Source organism: Zeus faber (assembly GCF_960531495.2).
Source record: "Zeus faber genome assembly, chromosome: 14".
NCBI lineage: Eukaryota > Metazoa > Chordata > Actinopteri > Zeiformes > Zeidae > Zeus > Zeus faber.
In genome coordinates, this window is record NC_137200.1 from 4,224,061 (window position 1) to 4,245,385 (window position 21,325).

At 42.1% G+C, this 21,325-nt stretch overlaps 2 protein-coding genes across 2 annotated transcripts in view; one reads left to right on the forward strand and one right to left on the reverse strand.

The window, feature by feature from the left end:
• Nucleotides 1–8,196, forward strand: part of septin8a (septin 8a) — a 40,908-nt gene extending 32,712 nt beyond the window's left edge. The window contains exons 6-10 of the mRNA XM_080013831.1: nucleotides 1,063–1,159; nucleotides 4,573–4,741; nucleotides 5,558–5,690; nucleotides 6,363–6,532; nucleotides 7,214–8,196. Of these exons, the coding sequence (XP_079869957.1) occupies nucleotides 1,063–1,159; nucleotides 4,573–4,741; nucleotides 5,558–5,690; nucleotides 6,363–6,532; nucleotides 7,214–7,217 (573 nt within the window). The 3' untranslated portion in view covers nucleotides 7,218–8,196. The remainder of the gene's footprint in view (nucleotides 1–1,062; nucleotides 1,160–4,572; nucleotides 4,742–5,557; nucleotides 5,691–6,362; nucleotides 6,533–7,213) is intronic.
• A 2,619-nt stretch (nucleotides 8,197–10,815) lies between these two features.
• On the reverse strand, nucleotides 10,816–21,207 carry ccni2 (cyclin I family, member 2; the record flags this gene model as incomplete). The annotated part of the gene is made up of 8 exons (XM_080014198.1): nucleotides 20,991–21,207; nucleotides 20,184–20,230; nucleotides 19,506–19,606; nucleotides 15,922–16,056; nucleotides 15,177–15,251; nucleotides 14,855–14,995; nucleotides 11,387–11,689; nucleotides 10,816–11,151 (listed from the first exon to the last, which is right to left on the reverse strand). The coding sequence occupies exons 2-8, from the start codon at nucleotides 20,194–20,196 to the stop codon at nucleotides 10,816–10,818; spliced, it is 1,104 nt and encodes a 367-aa protein (XP_079870324.1). The 5' UTR covers nucleotides 20,197–20,230; nucleotides 20,991–21,207.
• Nucleotides 21,208–21,325: the final 118 nt, after the last annotated feature.

A 21,325-nucleotide genomic window follows, 5' to 3' on the forward strand; every position in this document is an offset into this window, starting at 1 on the left:
AGATCCCCCATCCAACGCGATTAAGCGTGCAAAAGATGGCATGGCAATAAATAATAATAACAGTCAGCGTAATGATAACATTCATTAATCCATAAGAATTTAGTTGTAAAGTGAGATTGGTGTTACTCCCAGGCAGCGGGCATGGACAAATTAACATAGTAACCCCACAAATTCCTACTCCTGGAGGATGGCGGTGGCCAGCACTCGTGTTTACCACCTCAGTCCTCTTGCTGCAGTCTCCAGCTGGTTTCAACTCACCACCTCATTTTTGAGGTTCCATGTCAAGGGCGTTTTACTTGTGATGCTTCAGCCAATAAGGAAGTGTTTCCCATATTATCCCTTATTACTTATCCCTTATTACAACACCAACACAATGGACTTCTAAGCCCTGCCGGAGCTGCATGTTGAGCTTTAGACATGCAGCATGGGCGCAGCTAATGTGTCAACAGGGTTTAGCCTCAGTCTAATGTGGTCTCAGTGAGAAAGACAAGTAAGAACACCCTCCACAGTGAAACTTGTTTTATTTGAAACCAAACATTTGCCTTTTTTTCTAGTTGTCTCCCCTTGACATGGTTTTAGCTAGTTAAAGCTAACTTCTGGAACATGTTCTAGACATGCTATATAGGGGGTCTACCCTGTGTTCGTAGGCCCCAATGTTCCCAAAACAACAAAATAGATAATAATATTTAAAAAAATAATGTCCTTCCCTCAATATCAGAAATGTATAATCTCAGAGTTCTTGTTTGGTGAAATCTGAAATATCTGAAATGGTGTTTATGGAGAAGCTGCTTCCAAAAATGAGGGTTTTTACATTTTACGTTTTATTTGAACACTGCAGCAATCCATTATAATATAATTATGCTGATTGTTTGAGGAGACACATTAAAAATGCAGCATTAACAACCTTAGTTCCCCAATTAAAATGACATTGAGGGAACATAGGGGCCAGGGAACATAGATTGCGGCGTCGTAACCAGGAGAAGGAGCTACGGGACTTCTATCCAGGCCAAGAATGGGGCTCCTCTTACACCTGTAACCTCTTGACCTTTGACCTCTGCACAGGCCCATCTGCCGTTTGCTGTGGTGGGTAGCGTGGAAGAGGTGAAAGTTGGGAACAAGACGGTGAGGGCCAGGCAGTATCCCTGGGGTGTTGTGCAAGGTGAGTATCCCACAAGGGACTATTTGTTGTGTGTAATATATTGTTTTCCAAAGGGAAAGGGGAGTATGCCAAAGCTTTTCTGGGCCAGTCCATGAATTGAACATTCGTCGTCGTATGGTGGCACGATAGTGGAACAGTTCAAGGTGCCTCGAGTTCTCGATTTGATTTGTGTCTCGGGTCAGCGTGGAGTTTGCATGGATTTCCCCTTGGTGCTACAACTTGCTGTTACCTGTGTCATTCAAAGACATGTGAGTTAATCTAATTGGAGACTGGAGATTGTTAAACGCCTGCAGGGGTGAGTGGTGTAGACACGCGATGCTGCAATGTGCATTTTTGTAGTTGTCTCAGTCTGATGAACGCTCCTCCTTGAGGGAGGGAGGGGGTGAGGGAGTGAGTGAGTGTGCACGTTGAACTCTCCTCCTTAAAGGAAGGTTCGGGGATCATTTTGTTTGTCAATCAGTCTAGGCAGTGCAACTTCATCATGTAGAGCTCTGCCGGGAGTTACTATTAGGCAATCTCTCTCCCTCCCTCTCTCTTTTCCGCTCTCTCTCTCTCCCTCCCTCTCTTACCATTGAGCACGCCTCCTCCTGAACCCTCAGAGGACACTGCATAGTTATTTATGAACCCGCTGTTTCTCCTTGGGGACCATTCCATTGGACTGCATCAGCCAATGTGGATTTACAGTCCACTCGCACACACGTCTCTGGTGTCTTCCAAAGCCATCTTCATTTTTAGATTATTTGTTGCCGTCTATGTCTAATGGATAGGAAACATTGTAATATGCAGACATAAACTTCCCAAATCGCACACATAAAAATTGCCATTTTACGTGTTTCAATGGCACTTTTTTTCACAATTGTTGAAATGCTGTCCTCAGATTGTGTTGAGATAATGTTTGTTTGAAAATCATCATGTTGGCTGACTCTTATTCTATCAAACAGGTTTTATTTGACATGCCTTTATTGACGTTTGTTATTGTCTTGCTATTTTGCCGTTGATTTAACAGGATTATTCTTAATGACTGTCAATTTCATTCATTATTTAAAAAAATGACCAATCCTGGAACATGCATCTCTACTCTGAACTCATGGTATGGTCATCATAATAAATGGTTTGCATTTCTGACTCCAGCCTAGTAGGAAAGCAGCAATTCACCATACATAGAGAAGGGCTTTGTCATTCCGTCTGGAGGAGAGAGCCGGGGGGTGGGCAGAGGAGAAGAATGTCTCCATAGTAGATTACGCATAGCCTGTTGATGGCTCTGTGGCTGTGGTAAATGAAACAGTTTGGAGATGTCAGATGTCATATGGATGCGTTATGCTAACCCCTAAACTGCCCTGTGAAAATCTACCATGGCCTTCCAGAGGGACAGAGGAAGTATTGTCTGCAGACATAAAGACCGCTTGGAGACGGATGTGTATGAACATGGGTCCTTCTGTCAGCTCTCTGCTTGGGGCAGAACAGTCCACTGCATTCCAGATGAAGACACAATTTTTATTGCCTGGATCCAGTCATATAACTGTTCCTGTTGCTATTGTACCTGCTTCTCTCACTAACAGTGTCCAAAAATGTATATTATATTTACATATATATATTCATAATACATATATACACAATACTATAATGATGATCTGCTCCCAAACAGAGCTACAAATGGGCCATACAAAATACTCATGAATATCATTATACACACATTACACAAGACTTTTATTAAATTCATTAGTGCGCTATTTTTTACAATGTGAGGTGTTGTTTATTCCCTTGGCAGTGCAGTGTGCGTCGCCATTGTTGTTAGCCTCTGGCTGTGTCATGTTGATTTTTGTTAAGTAATTTCCTCATGTGCTAAACTGTGCTTTCCCTTTTCCCCCGATGGAAACCTAAACCACAGCCTAATTGGCTCTAATATAGACGGCCATTACCACCGTCTCCGCATCATCAAAGCTCTCCGGCGGTGGTGGCATTTGGAGAGGGCTCATGGTGGATCATGTGCTTGGCCGCTGCTCCCCCGGGTTCAGCGGCATATGCCGCTCCAGAACGGCCATGTGCCTCACCTCTGCATATGCCATTGGCCTTGTGGCGCGGCCAGGTCAGATGGGAGATGGTGAAGAGAATTATTTCCTTATACCAGAAATTGGTTCAGAATGAGTCATATTGCGGTCATATGCTGCTTTAAAATGAACAAACTCTTCATAGCTTAAAAAAAGAATATCTTAACAAGTCCCTTAACAAACATATTTGGTCTTACTGTAAGAAAAAGTGGTTTCAAGAGATTTCACCATTTCAACACCATTTTGGTGTTGAAATTTGCTTTGAATCCCACAGAAACACCTCAGTTTGAATGTTAAGTAGGTTATAACAATGTTGTCAAAATAGAGACAAACTTTAACTGATCACATATATTTGATACTGCGTATAAAAATGGATTTTGAGAACGTGTCTCTCAGGCAGAAAAGCTTTTCTGGCTTTTTCCCATGATGCACCAATTGAACCGTGAGCATTGCTCAGACAGAAATCTAAACCCAAAGCATGAGATGAAACCTCAAAATAGCAGCAGATCTCAATTTTTATATTTTATTTTTGGAATTTTTGCCAAATATGATTCACTCAAACATACTTTCACATATATACATGACACATTCCTTCCTGTACAGCACTGTGATAAGACTTCCTGCTTTTGGGAGAAAGCTGGAGAGAAAGGGAGGACAACTGGGAGACAAATTGTGAGGGGGTGGGGGTTAAAGAAAAGTAGCCAAAGTATTTAACTGAACTGAGTTTTTAACAGCAAAGTTTACGATGTCAGGATGAATCACGGCAGCTTCAGGATCAGATCCAAAATGTGACAAAACCAATTCTAGAGACTTTCAAGCGCATTTAAGGATGACAAAGGATGGCTAAAGTGCTTGACAGGAGGAAAAGAAAACACACGGAAACACACACACACACACACACACACATACACATACATACACATATGTATATATATATACACACACACACACACACACAATCACACGGTACATTGAAACCAATGAAATGAATAATAATGATAATGGCACCATACCTTGTAGCGAGTACAGCTTTACAGGACAGTGACTGGGTCATTCCATGGCTCCATCTCGTTGACCTATTACTTGCCGAATAGAAGAGCCCAAGTGATCCTTAAATCAGCCTTTGCTTTTATTCCTCTGCTTTTTTTAGTGTTAGGGTGCTTTAGTTTTTAATTTTTTGCCTTGTAAATTCCATAGACCGAGAGCTGGAACCTGTGCTTGTGCGTCTACGATTGTAGGTTCAACTGTGTTTCTATTGCTAGTGCAGCCCTTTGTGAACTTTGCCCCCTTTAACTAGTTGTTGTGTAACCGTCATAACCAGTCCCTTGTATCGCACTAACCCCGTCACCATCTGTCTCCCCGCAGTGGAGAACGAGAGCCACTGTGACTTTGTGAAGCTGCGGGAGATGCTGATCCGGGTGAACATGGAGGATCTGAGGGAGCAGACGCATGCTCGCCACTACGAGCTGTACCGCCGCTGCAAGCTGGAGGAGATGGGCTTCAAAGACACTGACCCCGACAGCCAGCCCTTCAGGTGGGAGGGAGGGAGAGGGAGGGAGAGGGAGAGGGAGATCGAGATCTATGGAACCCATCAGTCACTGGTATAAATAGTTTTACCCCATGGCTGCTTTATTAGTTTCTTATATTGGGTGGGGCAGTCAGAATATATTCATTTATATACCTCTTCTGCTGCACCACACACACATATAGAGAAATCTAGGGGGTGAGGGAATATTTCCCTTAAGTGTTGCAATTTTTTATTTGCCACAGATTCCTGCATCTCTACAGGGTTCTTACTGGGTCCTTGAGGTGCTTGAATTTTTTCCTCAGACTGTTTAAGTGCTGGAATACCTTGAAAAAAGCTTTGTTTGTGCTGAAGGACTTTGAATGGTCCTTGAAAAAAATGTGGCTATCATTGAAAAGCTGTGATATTCCCCCTGGTTTTGTTACTAAAATCATAACGTGATAAAAATGTTGATTATGTACATTCAATGTTCCAACCATGCTGTAATCCAGCATGGTTGGAAATAAATGAATAAAACAATGAGATGAATAATATATATAGATGTACTGATATAAATAGTATACAATGCTTGAGATTAGATTTATGTATTATATAATTGTTTTTAATCACATTAAAAATGTGTTATTTGTTTTATGTGAAGCCCTTGAAAATGCTGAAATTGAGCTTAAAGTCCTTAAAAGATTTGTAATTCCTGAATGAACCCTGATGTATCTGGTGTTTGTTTACATGTCAGCCACACCCATATTTATTTCTGGGACGTTGCTGGCTTGTCTTATGATCTGCATTATCTCAAGAACCTGAACATGATTCCTTTTCTGTTTTCAGTCTCCAGGAGACGTACGAGGCCAAGAGGAAGGAGTTCATGGGCGACCTGCAGCGCAAGGAGGAGGAGATGAGGCAGATGTTTGTCAACAAGGTCAAGGAGACGGAGTCTGAGCTGAAAGACAAGGAGCGAGAGGTGAGTCCTGGTCGGACAGACACCTGGCGGGAGACTCCAGCAACCTTAAAAAGTATATACATTTTGTTTTTGGTTGCCTTCGATTTAACCTTCTGGGAGCACCAGAAAGATGGAGTTTACTGGACCAGAGGGAGTTACTTCTAAATTCAGGGTTTTTACCAGGTCCTTGATGTGCTTGAAGTGCTTGAACCTCGTCCTCGCAAATCAAAGTACTGGAATACCTAAACAATAGCTAGCCCCTGAAGTAGGCTGAAGTGCGATCATTGAAAACATATTCTCCCTGGTTTTGTTATTCAGATTGCAACGTAATCAAATAAATCCAGAAATTCCTGAAATTAATAGATGTTTTAATTAAGATTATATTGTATTTTAATGAATAAAGATCACATTGAAAATGTATTATTTTGTGTGAAGTCCTTGAAAATGAAAAAATTGTGCTTAAGGAAGTACTTGAAATCCTTGACTTTCATTTTGCGATGCCAGAATTAACCCTGGGAACCTGTCATTGAGGTGCTTTTTAGCAAGGCACTCCTCCTTGACAGGGTCTTGTTCTGAATTTCACTATGGAACTGGGCTCCTTTGGGTAAAGGATCAGTGCTGCCTTCCATCTTTTCTTTCTTCCCTTGTCTCTGTTCACCTCTCCCTCTCTCCCCCCCCCCCTCCACCTCTTAGCTGCATGAGAAGTTTGAGCAGCTGAAGCGCATGCACCAGGAGGAGAAGAGGAAGGTGGAGGAGAAGAGGAGAGACCTAGAGGAGGAGATGAACGCCTTCAACAGGAGGAAGGTGGCGGCGGAGACGCTCTCCCTATCCCAGCCGCTAAAGAAGGACAAGGATAAGAAAAAGTAAGTTCTTTCCTTTCTCTTTTTTTCCCCCATCGTTGTATATTTATCAAAAAATTGGTTAAAAATCCCCAAAAATTGACAATGCATCGAGATCCATCGCAGTTTCAATTTCAAGAGTCCTGTCTCCAGAGCAGCATTATATTTAGTTACAAGGCCCACTAGCGCCACCATGTGGATGCTATGTGCATTTATTTGGCACCGGAGCCTCGGAAACTGCTCATCCATTTTGTGGTTTTGTGAGGAAGGTTCCATAGAGTAGAAAGAAACATTAAAGGGTATTTATTTATTTGTTGTTTTTGTTAGATGTCATTGCAGTGATGTAAGTGTTATGAAACAAAGACGTCTGGGTTACTGCTGGGAAAGGATATGTGTTTGAAGAGGAAAGATGGTTTAGAAAAGACGCGCTCCACTGCACGGCGGCTCATGGTCACTTTGTTCCGCCGTTAAAAACATTTGCTCGTGCTTCACGCTGCAGCGCTTCTTTGCTTCAGTCCAGCAAATCTCTTTTTCATGATCTTTCAAATGTCCATTTTTGTGATTCCTCTGTTGGAATGTGAATGTCTATTGTGCGTTTTTTAAGTTCCTCAGTAAGTTCGCTATGTTTTTTAAATCATTCTTCATTGTTTACTCATTCGATTTATTTGGTTGTCATTGTTTCTTTTTTTGTTTGTTTTTTTACAGTTAATTTATGGGCTCTCCACACGACCATGGATATGTCTTCCACCACCATAGCACCAATGTTTGTTTATTTGTGGTTTTTTTTGTTTTGTTTTTGGACATTCCATCATGACATTATGCACATGGACCAAAGACTGAGGATGAGGATGAAGCCGCGAGAGGAAAATCTAGAACGAAAGCTAGAAAGATGAAAGTGCTAACTCGCCAATAGTGGCCATCTCATTTATTCAGGATCATGTCGTTCTTAGACTTTTTATACTTATGTTTGTAGCTACAGTTGTTTTATGTTCTATAGTTGTGACTTGTTTTTCTGTTGTTTTGTTTTAACCATTCACTCATTACTGTTGACACCGAGGTTCAAACTCATGGGTTGGTATTCAGAGCTCGCGGGCCCTTGGTACTATGGTGCGACACGCCCGGGACGGACCATTTCTAACGGTCCATTTTTGGGGGAGTTCTTGATTTCTAACTGGGCTGACATTAATACAACTTAAAAACTATGCAAAAGTCAGTGAGATCAAGTCCCCCACCCCACCCCAAATAATGGTGTGTGTGTGATGTCTGAGCCAAAAATAAGGCGACACCGCAGCATTAATAACAGCTAAACAAATTCCACTGCGTATAAATATATTCCTCAGTGAGAAACTATGAGTTTAATAAGTAGCGAGTACAACTAATAAACTTATACTGTTTCTTATACATTGAGTAAACCCTGTATGTGAATAATTTTCAGGGCATACTCGGCATTATCATTTTACCAATATGCAAATTAGCCTGTTTCTAAATACGTCGATGTTACAAAGAAAAGCATAGTTGATACTAAGTGTGTCCATTAGTGATGTACCTGATAGTAACTATTGTTAACCATGATGGAGTGTGTGAGGCTTGTCAATAACTCTGGCAAGATATTATTGCCCCAGGTAATTAAGAGGTTGAAAAGAGAGCAGCTGTATCTATCATTTGGAAAATAAATGCCAAAAAAAAACTTTAAACTTGACATTGACGTCTCAACGCTTATCATTTATGTGAATGATATTCAAGTGAGATGGATGAATGGATAAAGCCACAAGATGAATGTGTCTCTCTCTCACTCACTCACACTCATGTGCACCGATCATCCCGATTCACTTGTACACTCACTAATACATGCGCGCTGCATCCGGAATGGCATCCTGAATACCTGCATTGTGGGATACGACGATATTTCACCAGATGTTGTATGATGTCATCCTGGTACCTTTCGCATAGTATTTGATGCATACTGTGGTTTTGAACTTAGAAAACACGCACTACGCAGAGATTGTATCTCATGGGACTGTGCATAGTAGGAATAATTATTAGTTATTATTATGCCTATTAGTCATGTGTCCGGCTCTATTGGCCCGTAACTGTACCTATAACAGCCTTGTTTTTTCCCCATGGCTCATGTTCCCGGACAGGTGAGTGAGCTCATCTAGTGATCATTATAGTCAACATAGCGTGTGCATCTGAAGGAGATTTTTTGACGGGAAAACCTGAAGCGCGTTTGTTTGCATAAGGAGGATCGGAAGAGTGTGAGCAACACAACGGAGGCCTGCGAGCAGACGCCTTCTGTCGTTCCGTTTGAGTAGCTGCCACAAATCCAAAAGGCAGAAAGAATCCAACTGGAGAATAATCACTTCCCCTCGGCCCCGCTCACAGTTCAGATCCAGCCTCCTATTGGGCTGTAAGCTCAAGGGGCGGTTTCCCCGACGGGGTTTAATCTAAATTAGGACAAAGATAGTCTTACTTACATAATCCAGAATTTAAAAATGCCTCTGTGACGCCGCTCAATTTAAGATGGAATTAGTTCTAGACTAATTATAATCTATCTATCTATCTATCTATCTATCTATCTATCTAGAGATAGAGATATATAGAGATAGATATATAGAGAGATAGATATATAGATAGACAACACTATTTCCATTACCATTTCTTCCGGTTTTGTTCTCACAAATTGTATTGCCACCTTTCCAACTGCGTTTCCTTGAGGATGATTTATCTTCAGATTTAGGGCTGCAGTTATAAAACATGTTTTTAATTTAATCTAATATTAATAGTTAATATTAATGCAACATGCATGAACAAGAGCAATCAATTTTCCCAAATAGGCTTGGCTCACAGTCATAGCTTTATTTTGGTGGTCGACAAAATAATATAGCTGCCTCATTCTCTGAAACGACAACTGGAAATAAAAAATCTGTACAACGGCTGCTGGTGATCACAGAAACAGAAAAGTCAGAGCTGACGTGGAATGGCAAAACAGACAGACAAGATGGTTGAAGTAGGAAGTTGTTGACTGACGCTTTGTGGATCGTCCCCAAATACATCAATTCAAAGAATTAACATGAGAGTCTGACAATGACTTTAAATGGTTGAAAGGGATTTAACTTGAATTGCCAATCCAGCACAAATCCCACCTTGGTGCCTTCATTTCCCGTCTGGTAAATTCCAGCCCTTACTGTGTTTTGCCTTTTGGGGCACAGACGTTTTAAAAATAAATCTCATAAAAAAGGTGTAAGGGATGGAACCGTGCAGACAAATCAGCTGCAGCACCAAGTAATTTGAATGAAAGCATTTTGTTTCTTAAGCATCCATTGTAAAATAAATGGAAAGTCAACTCGTTAACACATTTTAGTACAAAAACAAAACAAAACTTAAAATGTTAAAATAAACAAAATGCATTATGTAAAACAACAAAAAAAAGCTTATACGATTATCAAAGTGCCGAATACCTCTGGGGTGACAGTACCAAGATACCTCAGAGCGAAACAAAACAAGGATTCATTCTTAAACAAAAAATTCATGTTTTCTTGTTCAAAACCAGACTATTAAAAAACAAACATTCGGACTGGACACTTCACCCCTCATCTTCATCTCACCAACAAAACAACAACCTTCACAGGGGGATCTATAGAAATGGAACGGGGTGAGGAGAACATGGCAGTCACTGTCAAATGAGAACTCAAAATACAAAAATAAATAAAAAAAACCGCCAGTGACGCACGGTTTATCAAAAGAAAACTAATTCAAAATGATCGTCCTGGTCCCCATTCTCAAACCACTTTTCTGTAAATTCATCCAAAACGAGGGATTAACGTTAACTCGTTTGATCCTCACGACACAAAGTACTCGGGCAGGTGCACATAAAAACAATAACCAATCATGAAAATTGCTATAGATAAATTCTGTGTCTTGTTGACGTTTTGAGAAATGTTTTTTTGCTTTTCTTCCTTTGAATCATCAGCGGTTTTTAGACCAGCTGACACGTGGCTTGAAGGCAGAACATAAAGCAGCCTTAAGAATAAATAAATGAAGAGACGCGTAACAGGGCTCTAAATGTAATTTAAGTAATGTGATAACTAATTTTAAGTAAGAGTTAAAAAAAAGTTAATGAGTTTGTCAGGGTGTGTGGGGGGGGGGGGGGGGGTGTTGTGAAATGAATGGTATATAAATAAAATGCTTGTTACGCCCGAAGGTTGAACACCTTTAATTCTAAAACTAACTCTTAAATAGGAAAATAACAGAACAGTTGTCCACTAGGGGGCACCCTTCACGAACAGAGCGGGCGGAGGTGTGCGTTTCTAGTTCCCTGGCGGCTGCAGGGGGGGGCAGGGCGACTGGCCTTTCTGTCGGGAGTCGGCCGGAGGAGACCCGCCCCGCCCGCCGCCTGCCTCCGAGGTCATCTCCTCGCTGTACAAACACTTGAAACCGTCGTAGTACTCGTCGTTCGGGTCTGCCGACCCGCCGCTGCCTGCCCCTCGAGAGCTCCGGACCCCCCTCTGTCCGGCCTCCCCGCCCTCCCCCTGGAGCCCCGCGCCATCAAAGATGTAGACGGCGTTGGCCGGCAGGGAGAACTCTAGGCTGCTCAGGTACTCGTCCACCATCTCTTTGCAGTGGATGAACTCAGTGCTCTCAACCTGAGGGGGCATTGGGAGGAAAATAAATAGAAATAAATAATAATTCTGTAATTCTTGTGCAAACAACAAGAAACAATTGATGTTCTTTTCTTGCATTGGTATAAGTCTTGCCGAGCCCAATAGCAACTAACCCCATACTTCTACAGTGGGAAACAAAACAAAGAAGATCACGCCAATATTTGCAGTGGTGAGTATTTGTGTAATGCCCCCTCCGGCCTGCGGGTGTCCACCTCACCTGTGCTTTCTTCAATAGGTCGGTGAAGACAGAGAACCAGTCTGGGGTGAGCGCCTCCAGCTCCAAGGTGATGATGGCCAAAGCCAACGTGGAGCCTCTGAACTGCCACAGCTGGTGGCAGGCCATACAGTGCTGTACCTGCCTGGTCCACAGCGCCGCCTGGAGGCCCGGAGGTCTCTTCTGACGGCCTGGGCCGTCGGGGAGCAACGCCGCCGGGTTCGACCCCTGGCCCCAGCTAACGCCGGAACTGTGACCGATCGATGGGATGAGGTGGGGGTGGCCGGAGACGAGCAGGGCGTGGAACTGGAGGGGTAGAGAGGAATGAATACAAAAATTTAATAAATGTTTTGTGACGCCATGATATCCCATCAACCATCCCAGCCCATCCTCTTCCTTTGGCTTCAATATTCAGCTCACGAGTCCGTTTTTACAAACTTAATTCCTATCCACATCTGATTTAAAAAACAAGAACAGGTGATTCATGGATGGACAGACACAAGACATTGGTAACATTCCTCTCTTGTTTATCTCCATTAGAAATCACTTTGTCACCCAACACGTACTTTAGTTGACAGGTTTTTTCTGAACATTGGGTTTGTGTGCGTAGCCTGTTACCCATGTCCAGCGCCTATATTATGATGTTTAGAATGTGAGGGAAGAAAAACAAAATAGGTTCCGTTTTAGTTTAAAAACTCCCTCCCACTGCCGTTTCTCTGAGCTTGCAGAAGGTCGAACGGTATGTGCAGTGATTTTCTCGTGTCAAACTGTATGTTGTGAAACCAACAGGGAACAAAATGTTTAAGAGGATAACATGCTGTTTAGTTAATCGAGACTTTCGACAAAAATGTCCGATAAGAAGTGCTGGTGGAACTCAAAAGTCATCAAGGGACAACAGGAGAGTGGGTGTCTAAATTATTCATCCTATTCATTCATTTATTTTGAAAACCCTTTTCCAATGGTTGTCTGTTTTCCTATGTAGCAAAAACAAAACCCATGGTTTTCAACAAAGCTGAATGGAGTTTCTTGGTTGGTAAGATTCAACCGTGTGGTCCAAACCTATTATCTTACCCCATTGATTTTTATTTTTTATTTTTTTTAAATGACATAACCTCTCAAAAGCCCCCCTCCAGCCTAAGGAAGGTGTCTTGGGGGTAAAGTAGAAAATGAAAGATGGAGCGGGTTGTGGAGGTGTCTCAGGTTTTTTGGGTTCGTGTTCATTTTGGGGTTTTCACACCGGAGCCAATTCTGCCTTTCAAAAAGTTGGTTACTGAAACATATCGAGTGGAAAAAGAGATGACCGGACATCTTTGTAAATCCACTAAATTATACATATCAGTGTGTCATAATGGAGTGACGACCGAAAATAGGACAATTTATGCAGATAAGGTGATGCAGAGAAGTAATTTTTTTCCAGGGCTGGTAAATGTTATGAGAACTCACGGAATAGTTGAAAAGAGAGAGAGATTTAGAGAAAGATCTTTATTTTAGCAGAATATTTAAAATGAGTTATAAGTCTTATTTAAAATATTTTTTTGTAATGCTTGTAGGGAAGAGATTTGACAAACGGCACAAACGTCTCCTCGGATTGAGGGGTATAACCCAGCGCGGTTTAAATCTGGGATCCCATTTATCAGTCAAAACTCAAAACATGTGAACAGTAGAAGTGCAAAGTGCCAAGTTGAGTATTGGGAGCAATACTGAACCGCATGGATGCCAGCCCCTCCAACGACTTCCATGATGCCAAATGTTGTGGTGGCTATCATGCCTGTATTATTTATTTTAATATTAATGATGGATTGTTTTTTGTTGTTTGTTTTGTTTCCCCCTCAATTATCGACCTAAGCTTCCGACATGGGACAGCCGCACCAATCTCACTATATTGTAATGTCTGAAGGGAATATAAGGTGGTCTGTCTGTGAGTCTTGGATGAGATGGTTCCATGCATGATTCAATATCACTTATGGGGGGGGGCACATATATGGTGGATTGTCAGGACTGGTTTGAAGGTTTGTCTTCTGATGCAAGTCTGCGTGAGAATAATGTTGTTTCTAACTTTAGGTTCAAGTCACTAAAACATACACACACACCTGCATATACGTGCGTTTATACAGAGAGAAAGACAGACACACGACTGCAATTATTTGAGCTCTAATCGCCATAATTTTGTTCAAGTCATTAAATTCTACAATCATTTGTTTGCGTCCAACCTTCATGGGGATTTTGAGCAAATGTTAGAAATGTTGTAATAAACATAACTTTTCCATCAGCTGGTTCGAGACTACCCAAATTTCTATATTCAAATATTGCTGGCTTACCTTCCTGAGGTGGATGTGTATAATTACACTACTGTAGTGGCATTAAATGGAAAAAATATATATATTTTCTTTTTAGTCAGCCCTATTTGTGACAGCCCTAGACATATTTGCATTGACAGAATATATGAAATATATACACAGCATCAGGCATTTGCAAGACAGACCTAAGATCAGTCCCCATACATGTAACGGGCATTAGATCACAGCCTTTGAATAGATGGGAAAAGGAGATAATATATTGTTTTGTCGGCAATCACTGTTTGATGGCAAGGCAGTCGGGCATTCATTTCATGAGGGTTTACAGAATACACTACAGTGTACAGTATCACATTGTCTAGACCTATGGTGCCAAACCATGATCAACAGCAAGGGACTTTGAAAATAATAAGTGCAATTTCACATTAAAACGGCAAAACAGATCACACCTGGAAAACACAGCAGCAATCCAAATAGTCACGGCTTTCTGTGTGGTTTGTTAGGGATAGACTTAGCCTAAATTTCCTTTCTAAAGCCCCCTCCACCTTCGCAGGAGAATTTGTCTCAGCTGTAGCACTGGGGCAAAGAAATAGTCAGAAAAGTGCCTGAGTTTTTTGTTGGTTTGATGAGGTGGGACAAAAGCCCAATAACACCAGAGGGGACCATTTTCTAGGAAATGAGGGACAAAGTTACAGTACAAATCTTAAACTAAATCGGGATCATAGTTTCATCTCCCCCCCCCCCCCAACGTTTCCAAGGGATGTGAAAGGGAGTAGGGATACTGGGGACACACACACACACACAGTTTTTAAAAAGCCACCATTAAATTTGTGCTTTTGTGTTATAAAAAGGATTCCTATCATTTCCTCAAAGGGAATTTCCTTAAAGTGACATCTAATCTTATCAGGGCCAGCGAGAACAAAGCGTCTCATAGATATGTCTGCTTCAAAGACCCAACTGGATCATACACCTACTCCGAATAAGTCACAGGATTTGCTTTAAACCCTATTCATATTAGCTGGTGTTGTGTCTAGGTTTCCAACCACAGCAGGTATAAGGAAACACTATCTGACCTTTGTCTGTTGACCTTTGTTGCATTCTCGCTATGAAATGCTTTGACCAATCAGGTCCATTAAAAAGAGAATCTTTCTCGTCTGTGTGTTAAATCCTAACTTACGATGTGAATGAAGTCCACTGGCGTTGCGGTGTACAAATCCCAGTGCAGCTTGTCTAGAATGATCCTTTCCATGCGGAGAATTTCTGCCGTGGAAAAGTGGCACCCACTCTGTGCGACCAGGTCCTTGATGGAACCAATGACCTGTCGCAACAAATGGAAGCACAAGTGTTTTGAAATACACTTCATCTGTGGTCACATACACAAAATAAGGAACTAGATGTTCATCCACTGCAGTCGGGGTAAAGAAAGAAAAAATTGTCTTTATTTTCCTTCTTCTTTTAAACCAAATAGGTAGCACAAACTTTTCCAAGACGTGACTCACCTCATCCTCCTCATTGATTTTGGCAGCAAGGATCAGAGAGGTGAAGGCGATGCACTTCAGGTACTTTGGCTGAGCCTAAAAGAAAGGGGGACACTTCATATTTAATATGGGAAGTGGAAATACAACGGTTCCTCATTTGAAAGGAAGAACTGCATTTATAAATACGAGTTAAGGTGTACGATCATTTGATTGCCGGTGGAAGGTTTTTGATTTGCCGCAACAACTTAAGCCTTAATGCACTCACAGCTCAAGTTAAATTGCAGCTGTGCTTCAAAAATGTTTCAAATTAAACTTAAAAAAATAAATAAATAATGGAAATTAGCTTTTGTCATACAAGATCAAGAGTGCTGCAGCAGAACAAGGCTCAGTGAAACGACAGATTAGAATTTTCAATCCTTTGTTAATTTCATTCAGTTGGTTTGATGCATGGTGTGCGAGGGAAGACTTCCAATGAACAAAGAATGAGAGTTAATTATTTTCAGTTGTGAATTGAAGATTCACTCCCTCGCCCACCCTTTTGTCGGAGTGGCTCCCGTCTCCCAAGTCATTTAAAAAGAGTTGTTCGCTACGAATGAATGGTTTGCGAGTCGTGCATAGTCATGAGTAGGTTGAATAATAAGCACAATTAAACATGCTTCTGACCTTTTTAGTGGTTAACGGGACAGTGGTTTGTTGTGGCATTATGTCATTGTAAAATGTGACAAAAAAAGGCTGAGAACCACTGCTTCACGGTAATGACGCCCACCTTGACTGTGGACAGCAGTCGGTTGAGAACGCACACACCCAAAGCGAACGTCTCAGGAAGAAACTGGAAGCGACGACTCATGTCCCCGAGCCACAGGACCACATCCTGATGCTGTGAAAGGCAGATGTCAGTTCCCTGACCGGACAACAAAGACATCAGTTAACAGGAGGATCCAAACACAACTTTCATACCTAAGCTATGAAAAACCTGTGTAGGGGGGCAAAATTAACTCATTGTTAATTTTCACCATCACTTTATCAGACATTCTTTAGATTTCATTATTTAAGCATAAAAAAATACTGCATTGGTTTAAAAAAAAAAAAAAAAAAAAAAAAAATTATGGCTGGATATACCGTATTTTCACGACCATAAGGCGCACCGTACTAAAAGGCGCAGTCTCAGTTATGTGTGCCATTACTGTATTTAACACACACATAAGGCGCACCGGATTATAGGGCGCGGGTTTTATATACCGGTACATATCCTCTACTACGTTTAAATACCTCTACTGCGTATTTAAAAATAGAGCGGGAGCAAAACTGAGTATGTTTGTGCTTTATTCATGTATTTATTACAAAGTATTAATCAAACCCATCGAAGTCATCATCCTCTGTTTCTGAATGAAACAGCTGCGCTAAATCAGACATGCCAGTTTCCCCTTCTTCGCTGTCAGAGTCACTTTCCGTGCCGTGCGGCTCCTCGGAAATGATGCCGGCTTTTGCGAAAGCTCGAACAACAGTGCCAGCAGACACGTTAGCCCAAGCATCGACAATCCATCCGCAAACTGTGGCGTAACTTGCCCGGCGCTGCCTTCCACTTTTCGTGAAACTGTGGTCTCCGTCGGTCATCCATCGCTCCCACGCCGCTCGCAGCCTTACTTTGAACGGCCGGTTCACACCGATGTCGAGCGGTTGAAGTTCCTTTGTCAGACCTCCCGGAATAACAGCAAGCACAGCATTCATTTGTTTCACCTTGTTTTTCACATCGGCTGTGAGATGGGCACGCATGGAGTCACAGATTAACAGCGATGGTGATGCGTGGAAAAAAACACCTGGTCTCCTTACATACACTTCCCTCAGCCACTCTTTCATCATCTCCTCATCCATCCAGCCCTTTTCATTTGCCTTAATAACGACTCCAGCTGGAAAAGTCTCTTTAGGCAAAGTCTTTCTCTTAAAAATCACCACAGGCGGCAGTTTCTGTCCATTTGCGTGGCAGCCAAGCACAACAGTAAACGACGCCTTTTCATACCCCGTTGTGCGTATCGCTACCGTGCTGGTCCCCTTCTTCTCCACCGTGTGATTCACCGGGATGTCGAAAGTGAGCGGCACCTCGTCCATGTTGGTGATGTGGCTTGGCTGGATGCGTTTGTCGGCGATGTGTTTGCTGCAGTAGGAGTGGAAGCTCGCCAGCTTTTCATTATAATCCGCCGGACGTTGCTGCGCTACTGTAGTCCTGGTCCGGATGGAAAAATGGCACCGTTTCATAAAACGAAAGCACCACGACGGACCTCCTTGAAAATGTTCAATTTTAATTTCTTCCGCTAGCGTTACTGCTTTTAGTCGAACAGTGACCGTCGAAACGCTCGCCCCACTCGTTCTTTGCTCGATGATCCACCGCTCGAGTCTCTCCTCCAAGTCGGGCCACCTCGCCTTATGTCCGCGGAACACACATAGGGCGCACCGCACTATAGGGCGCGCCGCACATTTTGAGGAAAAAAATAGACGTTTATATGCGCCTTATAGTCGCGAAAATACGGTAATCTAGAAACTGGCTAGTTTATAAACCACAAGTATCATATCGTCATGAGTTAAGTATGACATTTTTTTTTAAATTACTATAGTTCAATGCAAAATGGGATTACAAATGTATTAAATCAACACTGTAACATACAGACATGGACAAATGTTGGTACCGTTACAGCTCATTGAAACAATGCTTCTTTCCTCCTGAAAAGTGATGAAATTAAAAGCAATTTTCTCATGTATACCTGCAAGCCTTTGGTATGTCATAGAGTAAAGCAAAGAAACTGTGAAAAGAGATAAATTACTGCTAAAGAGATCAATTATATTCTAAAATGGCCTGCACAGATTTGTTGGTACCCCTATAATTGGATTATAGTGATATTTCAAACTAACTGTTTTCTTTAATTGATATCATACATGTCTTTAACCTTATAATCAGTCATTCAGCCTATTTAAATGGAGAAAAGTAGTCACTCTGCTGTTTGGTATCATCGGGTGCACCACACTGAACATGGACCAGAGGAAGCAAAGGACAGAGTTGTCTGAGGACATCAGAAAGAAAATTATAGACAAGCTTGTTAAAGGTAACGGCTATAAAACCATCTCCAAGCAGCTTGATGTTCCTGTGACTACTGTGGCAAATATTATTAAGAAGTTTAAGGTCCATGGGACTGTAGCCAACCTCCCTGGACACGGCCGCAAGAGGAAAATGGACCCCAGAGTGAACAGAAGGATAGTGCGAATGGTAGAAAAAGAGCCAAGGACAACTTCCAAAGAGGTACAAGCTGAACTCCAAGGTCAAGGTACATCAGTGTCTGATCACACCATCCCTTGCTTTTTGAGTGACCGTGGGCTCCATGGAAGAAGACCCAGGAGGACTCCACTTTTGAAAGAAAAACATAAAAAAGAATGACTGGAATTAGCTAAAATGCATATTGACAAACCACAATGCTTCTGGGAGAATGTCCTTTGGACAGGTGAGTCAAAACCAGAGCTTTTTGGCAAGTCACATCGTATGTTCACAGAGAAAAAAATTTAAGCTTTCAAAGAAAAGAACACCACACTCACTGTGAAACAGAGGCTCAGTTATGTTTTGGGGCTGCTTTGCTGCATCTAGCATGGGGTGCCTTGAATTTTGTGCAGGGCACAATGAAATCTCCAGACTATCAAGGCATTCCGGAGCGAAACGTACTGCCCAGTGTCAGAAAGCTCTGTCTCAGTCGCAGGTCATGGGTCCTCAAACAGGATAATGACCCAAAACACACAGCTAAAAGCATCCAAGAATCGATAAGAACAAAACATTGGACTATTCTGAAGTGGTCTTCTATGAGCCCTGATCTGAATCCTATCGAACATCTATGGAAAGAGCTGAAACATGCAGTCTGGAGAAGGCACCTTCAAACCTGAGACAGCTGGAGAAGTTTGCTCAGGAAGAGTGGGCCATACTACCTGTTGACAGGTGCAGAAGTCTAATTGAGAGCCACTGAAATCGCTTGATTGCAGTGATTGCCTCTTAAGGTTGTGCAAAAAAATATTAGGTTAAGGGTCCCATCATTTTTTGTCCAGGCCGTTTCAGAATCGAATTGATCTGTTAAGCAATCATTTATCTCTTTTCACAGTTTCTTTGCTTTACTCTATGACATAACAGCATGCAGGTATACATGAGAAAATTGCTTTTAATGTCATCACTTTTCAGGAAGAATGAAGCATTGTTTCAATGAGTTGTAAGGGTACCAACAAATTTGTCCATGCCTGTATATGGTTGCCCTAATTCCCTGACTATTGTGACCATGCATGTGGAGAGAGAAACACATCCTGATATGGGCACCACCCCCTCACCTGGATGCATCCGTTTTTGAAGGCTGGGACTTTCCAGTGATGCGCCTCCCTGGCCAGAGCATCTTCCAGGAGCACCACCAACCGCCGGCTCTCCACTGAGCCTGTCGAGTTCAATCACGTTCATATAAAATGCCCTTCCCTTTCATTTTTTGTGAAGGAACAAGTAGTGGCAGGGATAAACCAAAAGTTTCACTTTCAGAAGACAGCATTGGATGGATGTTTAAAGACCTCCCGTCCCAGTAGTGCCCAGACTGTAGGAGCTGGGACGTAAGATAATATTAAGCCAAGCTGATATTATCGCTACAGCCCAAATCCGCTCAGAGACTGACCAGAAAAGTTTCTGACCCTCTCAAATTAAAAGACTGCCGGTGACGGGACGTGCACTTAACGACTCCTAAGACAAGAAGATTTCCTCCTGGTTGTCTTAAGGCCTTGAGAAGTTGTCTGGGACTCGAAAAGTCAAAGCGAAAGTCCTTTGGTGTGCGGGTGCAAAGAAGGTGCCCATTGATATGTCTAGTTTGCAGAGCGAGAAAATGGATCATCAATTATCATTGGAAAGTTCACTAGAACACAAAAGGTGATGGACATCCATGTCATGAGGTAAACAAAATTGATTATCTATCTTCCTGTCTGCAAGAGGCCACAATTGTATAAAAAAAAAAATAATATATCACCTACCTGGGTACTTCATGGATTCCCCCCCACAGGCCAGACTTCACACACACCTGCAGAGCGTGGAAATCGAACAGATGCTGAAGGCGGCAAGGCAAGTAGAGCGGCGAAGGGACACGATCAACAACATAAAACAATCTCCAACCGTGATTTAGCTGGTCATCATTATGAAAACCTGAGTAGGTTTAAAACTTGTGTAAACAAAACAACTTCCGTGCAGTTGCAACAATTTTCAAAGACATCACATTAGAAAGGAAAACAGCGGCATAGATTTCATAATTTCCCCAACAAAATGAAAACAAATAAAACATTGCATTTCACTGCATATATGTATGAAAGTATGTATATGTATGTGACAAATAAAAAAATAAAAAAAAATCTTGAAATAAAATAGAAGATTTAACGTTGCAAACAGTTCTGTTGTTGCTTGTTGTGAGGGCCATTAGAGCACAACCCCGTTAGTTATGACAATACACATAAAATATACCTAAGAAAATAGAAGACATTGGTAATATGCAATAAACACGGTTTACGGAGTTTAGTAAACAACGGCGCCATTTTTTTTGCAAGCTGCGCGGGACTGTTTGTTTATTTGAGATCATTTGATGCAAAATGCAAAGCTGTGAGGACTGCAAACGTTATTTTGTAAGAAACATAATGCGTTTCCTGTATAGCACAGGCTCCGGGCGGGATAATGGGCGGCAGCTGCTGCAGCTTCTTTTATAAGACTGGAATATATAAAAAAAATAATAATAATAATTCTAATTTCCCCCCTTTCCCTCCCATCGGTGTGTTCACATCTTGTTGACTCACCTCTTCGGTTTCCAGGGAGAAATATCCGAGCATCCGCGGGCGCATTTATACGGCTTTGGAGGTTTCCACGTCCATGTAAACAGCGAAACAAAGAAGTGACACTAAAATCCTGTCGGAGGGACAATGTTGGCAGATTTTGTGTTTTGCCGTGATGGACGCATGCTGGTGCACAGCAACCAGACGAGCAGCTACGTTGAAAAGCGAAGCGCAGTCCCAGTAAAAGTGATTGTAGCAGGAACCTGAATGGAAGGATTATAGTGTTTTGAACAGGAGGCCCCGCCCCTTCCCACCGCTGCTGCATTCAAATCAGGTCCGACATCGGAAATCTCCCACCT